General features: G+C 35.5%; 2 protein-coding genes across 2 annotated transcripts; one reads left to right on the forward strand and one right to left on the reverse strand.

The window, feature by feature from the left end:
• The first annotated feature begins 1,274 nt into the window (after positions 1-1,274).
• On the forward strand, positions 1,275-5,951 carry LOC109240447 (ras-related protein RABA5a-like). The gene is made up of 4 exons (XM_019407096.1): positions 1,275-1,577; positions 3,979-4,067; positions 4,217-4,887; positions 5,295-5,951. Exons 3-4 carry the CDS (start codon positions 4,548-4,550, stop codon positions 5,630-5,632), a joined length of 678 nt encoding a protein of 225 aa, XP_019262641.1. The 5' UTR covers positions 1,275-1,577; positions 3,979-4,067; positions 4,217-4,547; the 3' UTR covers positions 5,633-5,951.
• A 3,827-nt stretch (positions 5,952-9,778) lies between these two features.
• On the reverse strand, positions 9,779-14,240 carry LOC109240448 (heterogeneous nuclear ribonucleoprotein 1-like). The gene is made up of 4 exons (XM_019407097.1): positions 13,832-14,240; positions 13,090-13,312; positions 11,000-12,158; positions 9,779-10,292 (listed from the first exon to the last, which is right to left on the reverse strand). The coding sequence occupies exons 2-4, from the start codon at positions 13,309-13,311 to the stop codon at positions 10,279-10,281; spliced, it is 1,395 nt and encodes a 464-aa protein (XP_019262642.1). The 5' UTR covers position 13,312; positions 13,832-14,240; the 3' UTR covers positions 9,779-10,278.
• Positions 14,241-14,857: the final 617 nt, after the last annotated feature.

Raw genomic sequence — 14,857 nt, forward strand, 5'->3', positions numbered from 1 at the left:
TGGAACAAGATTGATTGCCAAATGTTGATAAGGAAGATCACACATAGGATAATTGTCACCTATTCTAAACAATTGTCTTATGCAGAGAGATTACAAATTGTTAATGCAGTGCTCTTTTCTATGCATAGTTTCTTGGGGTTGTCTTTATTTTACCCCAAAGTGTGTTAAAAGAGGTAGATAAATTATGTAGAGAATATTTGTGGGGGAAGACTGAGGGTCAGAAGAAAGTAGCATTGGTTGCATGGGAGAAAGTTTGCTGCCCAAAGAAACTAGGAGGTCTGAATGTGAAAGGCTGCAAAATATGGAACATGGCATCAATAGGAAAGTTATTGTTGCAAAGTTATTGTTGCAGTTGGTAATGAACAAAGAGTCCCTATGGATAGTAGTTGGTATTAGAGTAACTTAAACTCCCTAAAAGGAGAGATGCAAGGATGGTATTCACAAGATAGATACAACCTAATTTCAGGAGATAACTACTCTATAACCAACAGTTATCTTGGTTTGATAAATCAGCAACCACGATTAGAGATAGCAGACTTGGTATGGACTGATGTGGCTCTACCTCGACACAGATTTGTCATGTGGTTGGCAATTCAAAGGAGACTACTTACCAAAAACAGGCTAATAGGGATGCAAATCCCTGTGAAAAACATAAACTGCAGTTTGTGCGAAGAAGAGCAGCTGGAAACAAAGGAGCATCTGTTTGTCGACTGTGGTTGGATCAAAGCAGTTAGACAAGAGATCAACCAGTGGATAGAACAGTCAGTACAGGAAGGAGATTTCAAGCTGATGCTGAAAATGATTAAAAGAAAGCATTGGAAGCAGTTTAAAAAAGAGGCGATAGCGGCAGTCAATGGAGCAGTGATATACCACACTTAGAGAGCTTGGAATTTTAAAAAATTTCAAGGCAAAAATGTACATAGAATAGAGATAGCAACACAAATTAAGAGGAAAATTACAGAGAGAGTAGATCATATGAGGATGTCAAAGAAAGCTTATGGGTGTAGGAGTTTTGTCCAACGGCTAATGTGTAATTAAATATTGTTCAATTGGGGGCCTTGATCTGTGGTTAGATTAAGGTTGCCTTATAAGTGTAATTATTTTAATATTAATGGTAATTTTATATTGTTACCAATATAAACAGTGATTAAAAAAAGGTCCATCCAGCGTCATTCCCTAATATTGAATTGGGCCAAAAAAGAACTCCGATCCATTAGAAGAAGAACCAGATTTTAAAGCCCATTTAATGTGACCCATCTACTCCAATTGCAATAGTTGTAAAATCTGGCTTTCTTCCCCCTTTGCTCCCTTCTCTCTTTGCTTCTTCTTCTTCTTCTTCTTCTTCTTCTTCTCTCTTCCCCACTTCTAGCTTTTCTGGATCTCGAAACCCGCCCTCAATCTCTCCAAAACTCATAAAAAATTTCATATAATCTTTTGATCCCTGTGTTTCATCAACACATTTCATCCAAATTTACTATTTTATACCCGTTTTGTTCCATTGATCTAACGTTTCTGATTTGATCACCTCTTGAGAGATTGTTAAAAGGGAAAGATCCTTTCATCATATAAAGAAGTGGGTATGTCTCAAAATTGTTTCTTTTTTTTTCTCAATGTTATATTTTTTGATAGTTTCCTGATGCTGGCTTACTTTAAAGTTTTTGACATTTATAAGCTTGTTATAAAATCTCTAGTATTTTCCTGATGAACAGATTGAAACCTTTTTCTCTTGTTAGATTTGTGTTGCATAGAAATGAAAATAAGGGGTTGATTTAGGTGCATTCTTGAGAATGGGGTAGTATTTTTTTTTTGTTAAAACCCCTCCACACTTCCCCTCCAGCGTGACTCGAACCCAGGACCTAATGGCTTTTACCAATTCATTTAATCGAGGTGCACTCAAGCTGGCCGAACACCACGGTTATTAAAAAGAAGTTATAGTCTTTATGTAGCATGTGTCTATTTCTATCCTTAATGGGTAAGATGCTAAACAATAATGTCGTGGTGCATGTATTTGTTTCACTTAAATAATGTTAGTAGTAAATACTGTTTTTGGTCTGTCAGAAATACTGTTTACTTTTGTTATTTCTTGTGCTGTCATGTAAAATATTGAGTCTTTACAATGGCCATTGATGAGACAATAAATTATGTTCAGCTGGATCAGTTAGGAGATGTTTACTAACACATTATGGTGACTTTTTCAAAGTCTTCTTGCTAAAAGTCTTTGTTTAGCTGACCTCATTGACTTTGGTGCGAATGTCTATGCAAGTGCACCTATTATTGAAGCTATTTACTTTGTGGGTCCCATATAGGAAATCATTTTACATGTTAATATTTGATCTTTTCGACTAGCACCTCATGGTATAGTCTAGGGGTCAATGAACTTAGTATAGACCATAGGAGATCTAGGTTCAAATCCCGGCAGAGATAAAAAAATGCTAGTCGAGGCTTTGGTGGACAGAATTATTCGGTACCTGTGTTGGTACGAAGATAGCAGGTACCTGGTGAATTAGTCAGAGTTGTGCGGAAGCTAACCCGGATAAAAAAGAGGTCTTTGTGACCATCTCATGTAGTTGACTGTGATACAAGCATTTAACTTGACTGAGTTTAGTGTCTCTAATTGAATACTGTGTTTGGATTTTCTTCTCTCATTAAATTTATTTTTGCCTTTTGAGTATCAGGTCACCAGCAAGTCCCTCAAATCTATTACCTTTATTAAGTGAAGTAAATAAGGATGCATAATTGCATAAACATTTTGATTCTGTCTGCTAGCCATATTGTCTAATACTACCTACTGAAGGTTGTATTTGCGTAATTTATTGACTTGGTTGAGCTTTATCTATCTTAGAATCTAAATAAGGGCAACCTACATCTAGAGACTAGGTTTTAATACCAAGTCACTTTCTTCTGGGAGATAAAACTCATAATTTTCTCTTAGGCTTTTGCCTAAGGGGGAGCGATGAGATGCGGTCTACAAGTGGTTGGTTTTCTCGTTTTTTTGCTGCTTTTTTGAAAATGCATTTTGAGGATGTTTTGCCAGAGTAAAAGCTTTAGTTTTTCCATTAGCAGTCCGCTGTGGAGGTTTATGCATGACCAAAGATGATCAACTTTTTCCATTGACAGCAAGCTTGCTGTATTAGAACTTAAACTCTAAATCTTTTCATGCATGAGGAAAAGAAAACAAACTACAATATCACTGTACAAAACCTGTCACAAAAATAATAACACTATGCTATACTGTGCTTTAATATTTTTATTATAGCTCATGGTGACAGGTCAAATTTTGGCAATATATCAATTTTAAAGGCAAAAGTTCTTGATTTTTCGTAGGATGATGTTTAGACTATATCAGCAGTGAAAATTAAGTATTTTGTTCCCTTGAACTTTTGGGCATTCCATGTGTCATCCGATACCATATGTATTTTGTTAGAAAATTCCTTCCTGCATGATAACTTTATCAATCAGTTAGCAGTTTTATCTCTTTCAATTGAATGCCACACACTTAGGTTCCCGTTTGAAGTATTCTTTTCAGTCTTTCTGATAGCACCCCCTCATCTTCCCTGTAGCTTTTGCCTTTTGAGCATCGCCAGCTCTATGGTCATTATTTGCAGTCCACACATATTACTAATTTCCTGAGAATTGGCTCTCTCTCTCTCTCTCTCTCTTTCTCTGTCTCTCTCTCTCTCTCTCATCCCACCCTTTTCCCTCCTCGCTCACCCCCTTGTCCCTAAGAAGCTAAAAAGGAGAAAAGAAGAAAAAATTAATGCAGACAGTGTAATGATTAGTTGCCTTTTGCATTACTAGGAAGTAATATTTTGTGGTGTAACATTGGAGTGACTGGGTCATTTAAATTGAAAAAGTTGAACTTTTTGGAGACAGCAATTTTGGCTTTCTTATATCATGTCACCAACCAGAAGTGAATGTTCTGCAAGCACAATTTTACCTCAAGTCTTATAGCAGTACTTCCTTTTATTTTTTTTCTAGGTTTGCGCTTAAAAAGTCTGCAACAAGAAGCAGGGGAAGTCGGAGGTGGCAAGGATGGGGCGTTAGACGAACAACAGCTGATTGGTCTTGTATAATTTCCTTTCCTTATCTATTGTAATTAGACTTTATCCTATTGAAGAATCTTGTAAAAGAATGCCACATTGTTTTATGGGAAAGCAAAGTTTAGACAGGATTCTTTGCTGAAGTTTTAAGTTTCTGTCTTTTTCTTTTTATGCAGGTATCTAAAAGCTGTCCCTTTTAGGAGGACTGAATAAAATAGGAAAGAGTTACCCAGCAGTGAAGTGGCTGGAAGAAGTTGTAGTACAGGGTTAATAGAAAGTTCCTATTTTAAATTACCTTGTCATTCTTCACCTTCATATACAATTACTATATTGAGATTCCTTTCTTCTCTTTAACCAGTTCCTAAACTGAAGCCTCGTCTTACATATTCCTGCATTCCCTTACAAGTTTTCCTGACGGCGTTCTGCCTATTTGTGCTTTAAATTTATTACTTTTGGTGTTTATAAGCAACTATGTTGTTCTAGCTGCTGCCATTTTACTCAAAGAAGATGGCGTTTCGTTCTGAGGAAGCACAAACGGAGGATTACCTTTTCAAGATTGTTTTGATTGGTGATTCGGCTGTTGGGAAGTCAAATTTGCTTGCTAGATTTGCTCGAGATGAATTTTATCCTAACTCAAAATCGACAATAGGAGTAGAGTTCCAGACCCAAAAGCTGGACATAAATGGGAAGGAGGTCAAAGCACAGATATGGGACACAGCAGGTCAAGAACGGTTTAGGGCAGTAACTTCTGCATATTACAGAGGCGCAGTTGGAGCTCTTCTGGTTTATGATATTAGTAGACGCCAAACTTTTGATAATATCAGTCGGTGGCTTAATGAACTTCAGAGTAAGTAATATGTCAACTTTATTTGCTCCTTTTAGTTTATAAATTATTTGACTTGCGTACTCTGCAGTTAAGATTTGATACAGAGTACAAGTAACTAATGTTGCATTACAGTTCAGTAAATGGAATATCCATCGCTGTGACAAACTTGTCGTCAACTATCTGGTTCATGTTGTATTGTGCTCATGAATGATTAATCGTAAAATGGTTAAGATTGTATTTCCAAGTGTTTACTCTAGTCTTCTTGATGTACTTGTCCTATCAAAAGAGAGAAGGCGGCTTTATTAACCTTAATAGATTATTGATCCTAAATTCCATGTTTATATGTTGTGCATTTCCTATTTTGCGCATCTTCTAGTGCTTAGCTCCTGCCTTGATTGACTAGCAAAGACCTTGACTTGTATGGACAGCTCATTCTGACATGAATGTGGTTACAATACTCGTTGGCAATAAATCCGATCTCAAAGATGCACGGGAGGTTACAACAGCTGAAGGCAAATCCTTAGCCGAGGCACAAGGTCTATTCTTTATAGAAACATCAGCTTTGGATTCCTCGAATGTAGCTGTAGCTTTTCAAACAGTTGTTAAAGAAATCTATAATATTTTGAGCCGGAAGGTCATTCAATCGCAAGAACTCCAAAAAAAGGATTCTGGTCGATTGGCAAATGGAAAAACTGTGGTTTTGCAGGCAGATGAAAATCAAGAAGCGAATGGACAAGCGAAGAAAGGCTGGTGTTGTTCATCATAATTTGGGATGATATTCTTGTCAACATCTCTTCTACCCTGTTGTTTCAATTTCTATTGTTGCTTTTGAAATATTATTATGGGGGAAAACAAAGAAGTAGATTTCATCTTGTGCTGTGGGAAAACAAAGTTCCATTAGATAAATGTAAATTATTCAGAGAGGGGAAGAACCTTTTTTTGATCTGTCAGTTTTTTTGTATAATGCACTGGTGCAGCTTCTTCTCTTCTATATGTGCTTTCAAATGTATGCCTATTTCTAACTAGATGTGCCAAACTTATGTAATGAGTATTAATAAACAATGTAAAAGAGGTCGTTTGGTAGAGTGCATTAGAGAAAATAATGCATGCATTAGCTTTGTGTATTAGTGAAACCTTTTTGGTACACTTTTTCAACCTATGTATAGCTAATACAAGCTTTAGTTATACAGTCAGACCTCTCTATAACAACACCTCGCTATAAAAGCCAAGCTTTTTCGGAAGCAATTTTCATATTATGTTATAATATATGTTCTCTATAACAGCATTTCGCTATAACATCCAAATATATTCGGAACAAACGAGACTGTTATAGAGAAGTTTGACTGTACATCATATTTGGTATTATCCTATGTATAGCTAATGCATAGCAAACCATGGTATTAGCAATACCAAGGCTATTAATGCATGCATTAGCATCGTTAAAGGCCAAATTATCCTTAAAGTCTTTTAAAGCTAAAGAATATGGAGGACATTTTTGTAAACAAACAATTTTCTTAAAAATTATGCTATGAATTTTAATTTTTAATACACCACACTAAACAATGGATAAGAAATATCCTCTGCATAGCTAATGCTTTAACTCATGCATTACTAATCCCTGCATTATTTATATACCTATTCAGCATTATTCTTATACACCCTACCAAACGACCCCTAAGAGTTTAACTTATATACATCGTCAGCTTAAAAAATTCTTTGTACTGTTAGGTCAACTAAAGGATATTTACACTATGCTCCCTTAAAATGTGCATGAAAATCTGACAGATTACCTACTATAATAAATAAAGGTGATCTGATGATGTAAAAATTCCTTATAATTTAACCTCGGTTTAGGCTAAATTTACAACCATTCGATCGCGACTTTAATCATGTTTTAAAGACAATTTTGGAATATATAATTTCTCCTGAATTTTAATGTTTTGTTATATCTAAAGAATTATGGATCATAAACAAATCTCTCGGAAGTAGTAGTGTTATATCCAAGAAAACAACTTTTTCTATTATTGTCAAGCAATTTCCCTCAATATTAAACTTCAGATTTCACCATAAAAGGGAAAAAGAAAAAATGTTGTACTCTTTATTCTGATGTTGAAACTTAGCAAAATAGTATCTTAGTTTCATAGCAAAGGAAGTGCCAAATGTAGCAATATATGTCAAGCATTCATCAATTTCCCTGTCAATTGTCAATTGATTTGATTTTGGCAACCCCACCTTATGGTCCTATAATATTCTTTAATTTGACATCATCCATTATGATTTTAAGTTCTTAGAATGAACTATATTTAATGCCCTATAATATTCATCCATTTTCTTTTTTTCCTAAACAAAATGTTAGCAATGTTATATTATTTGAGAGATAAAAATATTGACTTGTTTATTAGAAACAAGATTTAAAATATATAACAACTGCTTAGAAAGTTTTTATTTGGTGTAATGTTGGCTAGAGAGAAAGGGGTTTTGGAGCAACGGTAAAGTTGTCTCTGTGTGACATGTAGGTCACGAGATCGAGCCATAGAAGCAACGCTTGCATTAGGGTAGACTGTCTACATCACACCCTTTGGGGTGCGTCCCTTCTCTGGACCCTGCGTGAACGCAAAATGTCATGTGCACTGAACTGCTCTTTATCGTGATTTTGGCTCGAGATGAATTTAAATGGAGACACATAGTCAGTGAGGATTCCTGACTATGGTGTAATGTCAGGCTTGAGAGAAAGGGAGTATTGGAGCAACAATAAAGTTGCCTTCGTGTGATATATATATATATATATATATATATATATATATATATATATATATATATATATATATATATATGTCACTGGTTCGAGCTGTAGAAGTAACCACTAATACTAGCATTAAGGTAGACTGTTTATATCACATCCCTTTTGGTGTTGCCTTCCCCGGATCCTGCATGAACGCAGGATGCCTTGTACCGAGCTGCTCTTATTGGCTCGAGATGAATTTAAATGGAGATACATGGTCGGTGAGGGTTCATAATTCTTTTCATAACTTCTGATTATATTCTCAATAATAGATGAATTGTTCTCCAACATAAATGTAAAAGTTAGCCATTTTGATCCTCATAAACTAAATCTCATCACTTCTAATTCTTGCAGAATAAGTACGCACCTATGTTTTCTCCCTTTCTTTGTTCCATCTTTTTGGTAGCACAAAAAAAAAAATTATAATTACTCATTTCATCCTAAAATTATTGTATGTTTCGCTTCTCTAAAATAAAATCAAAATTTCTTGACTAAATTTCAATATATTAAACATATATTAAAAAGATCAGTACTTTTATGCACTTTTTATTTGACTACGAATAAAATAATTGAAAAAGGGAAAAAAGAATAAAGAAAAAAAAGAGCTAAGGTACAAATGGAGCCACGGAATAAGGATAAGAATATATATATATGGCCACTCATTTGGGGAATTTTTAAACTGTATTATTACAAAATTGACCAAAAAAAAAAAGCATAAAAAGGAAAGAAAAAACATGGCAAATACACAATCACAAGTTGTCCATTATGTACTGTCTATTTGCCTATAATTTGGTGGTGGTCCAGTCAGCCATGGACCGCTGACCAAATTTCATATTTCTTCTGCCCCACCCTTTATCCACATATTTCATGGGGTGTGAGATTATTTTTTATTTTTTTAACCATTCGGTATCGGCGTAATCTATTGAAGGGGAACTTTGGCGTAACTGGTAAAGTTGCTGCCATGTGACCAGGAAGTTACAGGTTCGAGCCGTGGAAACAACCTCTTGCACAAATGCAGGATAAGGCTGCGTACGATACACACTTGTGGTCCGAGCGTCCAGCCCTTCCCCGGACCCCGATTTCTCTTCACCTATTAACTATGTAAAAGAAGAAGAAAAGAAAGGGGGGGGGGGGGGTTGGTAAATCCCCCCACACCTAAATGTTCCAGGAAAATCAAATTAAGCAGAATTATTATTAAGATATTATTTCATTTACTTTCTGTAAAGGCACTATTTTTAGCTTGGTCGCACCTTGATTATTCCATCAGATACTTACTACCTTCCAGTAATATAAATCCGGATAACTCTGCCATCAAGGCTTATCTCTTTCTAATCGATGCCATATTAATTTATTTAAAATTGATTGACAGTAAAAAATTATGAAATTTGAGGATACTCTTTGCTAAACCAATTTTGAAACTTGAAGTCGTTAGTTATATAAGGATTATAATCCAAGAATAGTCATACATTGAATAATAATAATGAAGGTATTATTATATATTGAACCATAAAATAGGAATTGCTATAAGGTGAATAAACATACAACACGTGTTACAAATATACAAAGACATGTATTTGTATTCCGTATTCTATCCCTATAAAAAGTAGGAAGATGGCACTGTATAGCCGCTGTAAAAATAATATCCGAAAAAGTGTATAAAATTTATATAGTTTTTTGTATATATATACATTTTATATGATATATACAAAAATTATACAAATTTTAAACACTTTTTCGGCTACCAAATATAAATAGTTTCTGGCGCGAGCTAAAAGTGATATTACCCCTATAAAGTAATACATGAAATTTCCATATAACTTATGCAAAGTTTAGTGCCAAAACAAAACGTGGCATTAGTCATGCAGAGTTTATACTTGAAATCAAACGTTATTAACAGCATCCCTATATAACAACACTTCACTATAAAAGCCAAGCTTTTCCGGCACCAATTTTCATGTTCTGTTAAATATATGTACTATATAACAACACTTCGCTATAACATCCAAAAATATTCGAAACAAACGAGGTTGTTATACAGAGGATTGACGGTATGTCATCATTATATAGAATTCAGGAGCATAGCAAAGCAATTTTTACAAGTTTTCTACACTAAATAAGCTGAAAATTTTATATAAAATGAAAATGGCAGATGCCAGAATGGGATATAAGATAACAAAGTTCAACAACAGCCAGCAAAGTTTGCTGAAGCATTACAGTATGAGAAAAATAAAGAAGAAAAGAATCCAATGAGGAAAGAACAATCTGCGTTTTACGTCTCATTGTTTCATCAGATATGCATTAATTGGTACAATTATCTTTAAGTATATTCCGCTATCCAATTTTACATCTCAACCATATGCAGGGACAAGAAAAAAAAACCCGAAGAAAATGAAAAATCTATACTAGAAAATCTACGTTCAAACCTTACATTGACGTCCCTTCGCTTTGTAAACGTTGAGTGGGAGAAGTTCTATAGCAGGTATCGAATTAGCTCTAAGTGAATGCGCCTCTAGCCTGAAGTATTTCTTCAGAGAGAATACAAGTAATCCGCATCCACGACTTTGACTCAAGCTGTACTTTCCACCTATATTAAGCATTTTATGTCCTTTAACTTCCACACAGTAATCTTCCTAGGCAGCAATTCCTGTATCACAAATCAAAGAGTATATATAAGTAACTGTGATGCAAATGAAACAAATCAGTCTAATGCAGATATATAAGCATGCAAGAAATGAAATCATCATTGTGTAGGCTTTATTTGTTCTAGCTTAGCTCATGGTATGTCGTTTATGTTAGTGCAAAGATTGGGATTACCAATTCCAACTTGAGCGCATGAATGGTAAGATATTTTTTGGTTTTCCAGGTCCTTCTTAAGAGCCAACGGTCTATCAGAAACAACCTCTCTATCCTCTAGGATAGGTGTAAGGTTTGCGTACCACTACCCTCCCCAGAACCCATTTGTGGAATAATACTGGTTGTTGTTGAGGTGGTTCTTAAATTCTTTCTCACAACCCCGCTTTATCCTTTTCAGACATAGGTGTAAAAGTGAAGTGAAACGGCGGGTGAAAATGATAACTTAAGCAGACAGAAAGCAATAGGAGAAATGATGTGCCAGCAAGTTTCCAAGCCAAGATTTGAACCTTATGGATTCAGGATTGTAATCCTTTAATTTATTGGGTTCTAAATTAACAATTTGTACATATTCAATGAATTTCTTAAGACAAATGCAGGGTTTGACCAAAAGCTAATGGGCCGAAACCGCATCCCACTCTCTGGCTCCACCCCTGCTTAGTGCATCAAAAGACATCACAACAATTAACTAAAGGTGACAAATAAAAGGAGTTTCATTACCTTTATTTGATCTATTTGCAACACTATAACCACCAACAAGACCGATTGAGTCTGCATTCCCGAGTCCATAACCAAAGGAAGCAGAGCCATCTAGTTCTGGAGATGCTGAACGCCAAGCCGAGTCCTCATAAAGCGAGGCACCTACAGTACCATACAAGTTCCCAAAAGCTCCAGTGTGAATGTCTTTTACTGAAGCATATGGTGACGTATTGACAGCATTGCCGCCCGAGTTTCGTCCATACACTGCCCCACCTGTTTCACCACTGTTAGTGATGTTGCCACTGCCAAAAGAACCATTTCCACCACCTTGACCTGAAATTGAAGAGGCACCCCAAATTGTTCCGAGACCTCCAAGAGTACCATATCCTGCAACCCCGCTTCCAGAACCAACAAAATCAGTAGAGTTGGCGGAATTTGTTCCATAATTAAGACTCTCATTGTCCCACAGGTTCCATCCTACTGAATTCAACATTGAACCACTTCCAGCCCTTCCGGGGGCAAACCCGACAGGACCACCGTACCTGTTTGAATTCCCATTGTAAAAGGAACTGAATCCACGTCCATAATTAGAACCAAAAGTTCCACTTCCACCATAGTTTGGGTTCAATGCGGAGTCTATGCCAGTTGGCATATTAAACTCAGCAGGATTAAAGGAAGAATATCCATTCCGACCAGCAGTAAGTGGACTGTATCTACCTTCCATTCTCACTCCATAACTTCCAATCGAGCCTGGAACGTAACCTTGAGTATACGCATTAAGCAAATTGTTAACCCGGTTTAAACCATAGTTCTGTCCACCAAATTGGCTTCGGGTTGGACCAGGTGATAGCTCTTTGGGAACTGCACGCTTAACCTCGACCATTTTACCATTAAGTTCATGGAATGTTTTGTATAGAACTTTATCAACCGCCTCCTCTGAGTCATAGGTGATGAATCCAAATCCTCTAGGCCTTTGTGTGTTGTGATCATACATCACCACAACATCTGTGATCGTCCCAAATTGATCAAAGTAATTTTTGAAGTCACTCTCGGTGACTGAGGATGCCAAGCCTCCAACAAAAATCTTTTTTGTGCGCGCAGGACCTGGAGAGCCCTGCATGCTTCCATTGTTTCTGGTAATGTGTTGATCATCTCTCGGAACAGCCTTCTTTGCCTCTACCTGGAGATGTAACGGAAATAGTAAATACACGTACATTTTTTTTTCCAGTAACAGTAAACGAGTTATCGAAAATCCTAAGCGGAAGACTCATTCTTGTATCAGATATGCAATTATTTAGCAATCAGGGTTTCACTAACTTGCTACAAATACAAGTTTACTGGTGGTTTATGATTAAGAAATTCCAGAAGAAATAAAAAATCGACATAGCCTAAATCCTATGAACTAAGTCTGCTTGCTTTCATTGGGCACGCTTCTTGTCCACATCATTTCAAAGATGAAATGATGATGATATGAGTTGAGCTTACAGAAAGAAATGAGGATTCCTATCGTCCACCCCAACTTGTTCGGGACTAAGGCATAGTTCTTGTTGGTGTTGTTGTATTTCATTTTATTTAAGATATAAGAGTTTGAACTGTCAATTCTGTACATCTCATTTCAAGCAAGCCAACTGAGCTCACATCTGGTTCAATTCTGCTACAACTAGGCACTTGCTATTACCTTCTATTATTACACATAGGCTCTATTACACTAAGTGTAGCAATACTAAACTTTTATAAAATTGATTATTGAATCATCGATTTGTTCATTGATAGTATACTAGATACACCCTACACATAAAACTTTTCTACGTCTTCCAACAGATCATTCCCAACGTAAACTAGGATCGTTCATGAATTTTTTATAAGTTTGTGAATAACAATAATCGTCATCATCTATAAATATCACAAGGAAAATTGGAACTTTTAGACTAAATTCCACTAAGCATAACCATTGTTTTCCGGAAAAGCCATCTGATAGGCTTCATTGTTGGATCACATGGATTGTTTAGCTAATCAAATTTTGAACCATTATGTTTCCTTAATAGTAATTCCAAATGAACAGAGTACGGATTACAGAATATGATCCAGATATCGTGCAACATGTTACTTACAGTTCTACCATCAATTATATGTTTTTCCTTGACTACTCTTTCGGCAACAGAAGGGTCTGCAAAAACAACAAAACCAAAACCGCGAGCACGGCCAGTGATCCGATCTTTCATGATCACTGCTTCAACCACATCACCAAAAACTTGGAAATATTCTTTGAGACGATCTTCATTCGTGTCCCAAGAAATTCCTCCAACAAACAATTTTCCCGGCTCCATTTCCATTCTACACATCAAAAACACCACTAATGATCATAATCATCAAAAATGAAACTAAAACATAATCATGTATAGATCTCGAATTCGCAAGTGTTAAAAACCAAAATTGGGATCACTCACTTCAGCCAGTAAAAAGCATAACAAAGGATCTCAACAAACACATAAAATTGGATAATTCAAACAGTGTGCATAAACTTGAGCTTATACTATTCAAACAAACTAATCAATCAAGAATTCAATATGAAACATCAAAATGCAGATTAAGTTGAAAATAATTGTAACTAAACAATAGATTCCAATTATCATAATAATCAGCTATTCAACAAGAGATCATCTGATCTTCAACAGATCGAAAATCAACACACCCACAAGCCAGAATTCTCTACAAAGCAAAAAGATCAAAACTTTTGAACATAAAACAAGAAAAATCAACAGACCCACAAGCCAGAATTGTCAAAAAAAAGGCAAAAAGATTAAAACTTTAAATATCAAACATGAATAAACAGATCAAAGATTAAATTTTTACCAATATATTAAGGCCAAGAAGATAAATTGGTAATACTGAAGATCGGTTAGAGAGGCATATATAGAAAGAGGGGGCAAAAAGGCCCTCTCTTTTTCCTCTCTAAACGTTCTAAATTCACCAAAAAATTGGCAAAATACAATAAAAATGGAGTTCTTATTATCAAAATGAGAGAGAGAAAGAGGAAGGAGAGAAAAAGGTAAGAGAAAAAAAGAGAGTGTGGTGTAAGAAAGATTGATTTACAATCTGAAATGGCTAACACTGTCTATCTCTCTATATATATAGTTTATATAATAAAAATTTATTTGTATATATTTTGTGTATAAAATATTGTGAAGGAGAGAGAGAGGGAGAGAGCTCTTTGGCTATCCTCTCTCTCTCGTGTGTGAGAGAAAATGTAGAAGCGGAGAGGAGACAATGGAAGATGATGACTTTTTACTTTCTTTTATATAAATAGCAATTTTTTAATTTAAAATATGTTGCTTTCTTAATTTAAAATAACTTGGCAGCAAATATTACCTCAATATTAGTACCTTAGTTTTCTTATCCTAGTGATTGTCAATATTATTTTTGTTTTGTTTTTTCAGTTTCTAGTATTTACCTTGAGGTCCGACTAATCAGGACTCGCGTCGAGAAATTTTACTTTAGGGGTAAAATATTCGTTATATTCATGGCTCGAGCTCGAAAACTTTGATTAAGATTAAACGAATACTTAATTACTATTCCACCACGACCTTTGATGGTGATTGTCAATTTTTTTTTTGTTTTCAGTGTCTAGTATTTACCTTGAGATCCAACTAACCAGGATTAGCGCCGAGAAGTTTTATTTTTAGGGGTAAAATATTCGTTATATTCATGGCTCAAGCTCGAAAACTCTGATTAAGATTGAACGAATACTTAATTATTACTCCACCAAGACCTTTGACGGTGATTTCCAATTTCTTTTTTGTTTTTCTAGTGTCTAGTATTTACCTTGAGGTCCGACTAATCAGGATTTGTGCCGAGAAGTTTTACTTTTAGGGGTAAAAT

This window comes from Nicotiana attenuata, unplaced genomic scaffold (genome assembly GCF_001879085.1).
Source record: "Nicotiana attenuata strain UT unplaced genomic scaffold, NIATTr2, whole genome shotgun sequence".
Classification (NCBI taxonomy): domain Eukaryota; kingdom Viridiplantae; phylum Streptophyta; class Magnoliopsida; order Solanales; family Solanaceae; genus Nicotiana; species Nicotiana attenuata.

What these genes read in the sequence shown, in the direction of transcription:
- LOC109240447 (XM_019407096.1), top strand. Translation starts at nt 4,548, where the DNA reads ATGGCGTTTCGTTCTGAGGAAGCACAAACGGAGGATTACCTTTTCAAG. An exon ending in GTGGCTTAATGAACTTCAGA is followed by an intron (nt 4,888 to 5,294) that starts GTAAGTAATATG and finishes TTGTATGGACAG; the next exon opens with CTCATTCTGACATGAATGTG.
- LOC109240448 (XM_019407097.1), bottom strand. Translation starts at nt 13,311, where the DNA reads ATGGAAATGGAGCCGGGAAAATTGTTTGTTGGAGGAATTTCTTGGGAC. An exon ending in ATATAATTGATGGTAGAACT is followed by an intron (nt 12,159 to 13,089) that starts GTAAGTAACATG and finishes TTACATCTCCAG; the next exon opens with GTAGAGGCAAAGAAGGCTGT.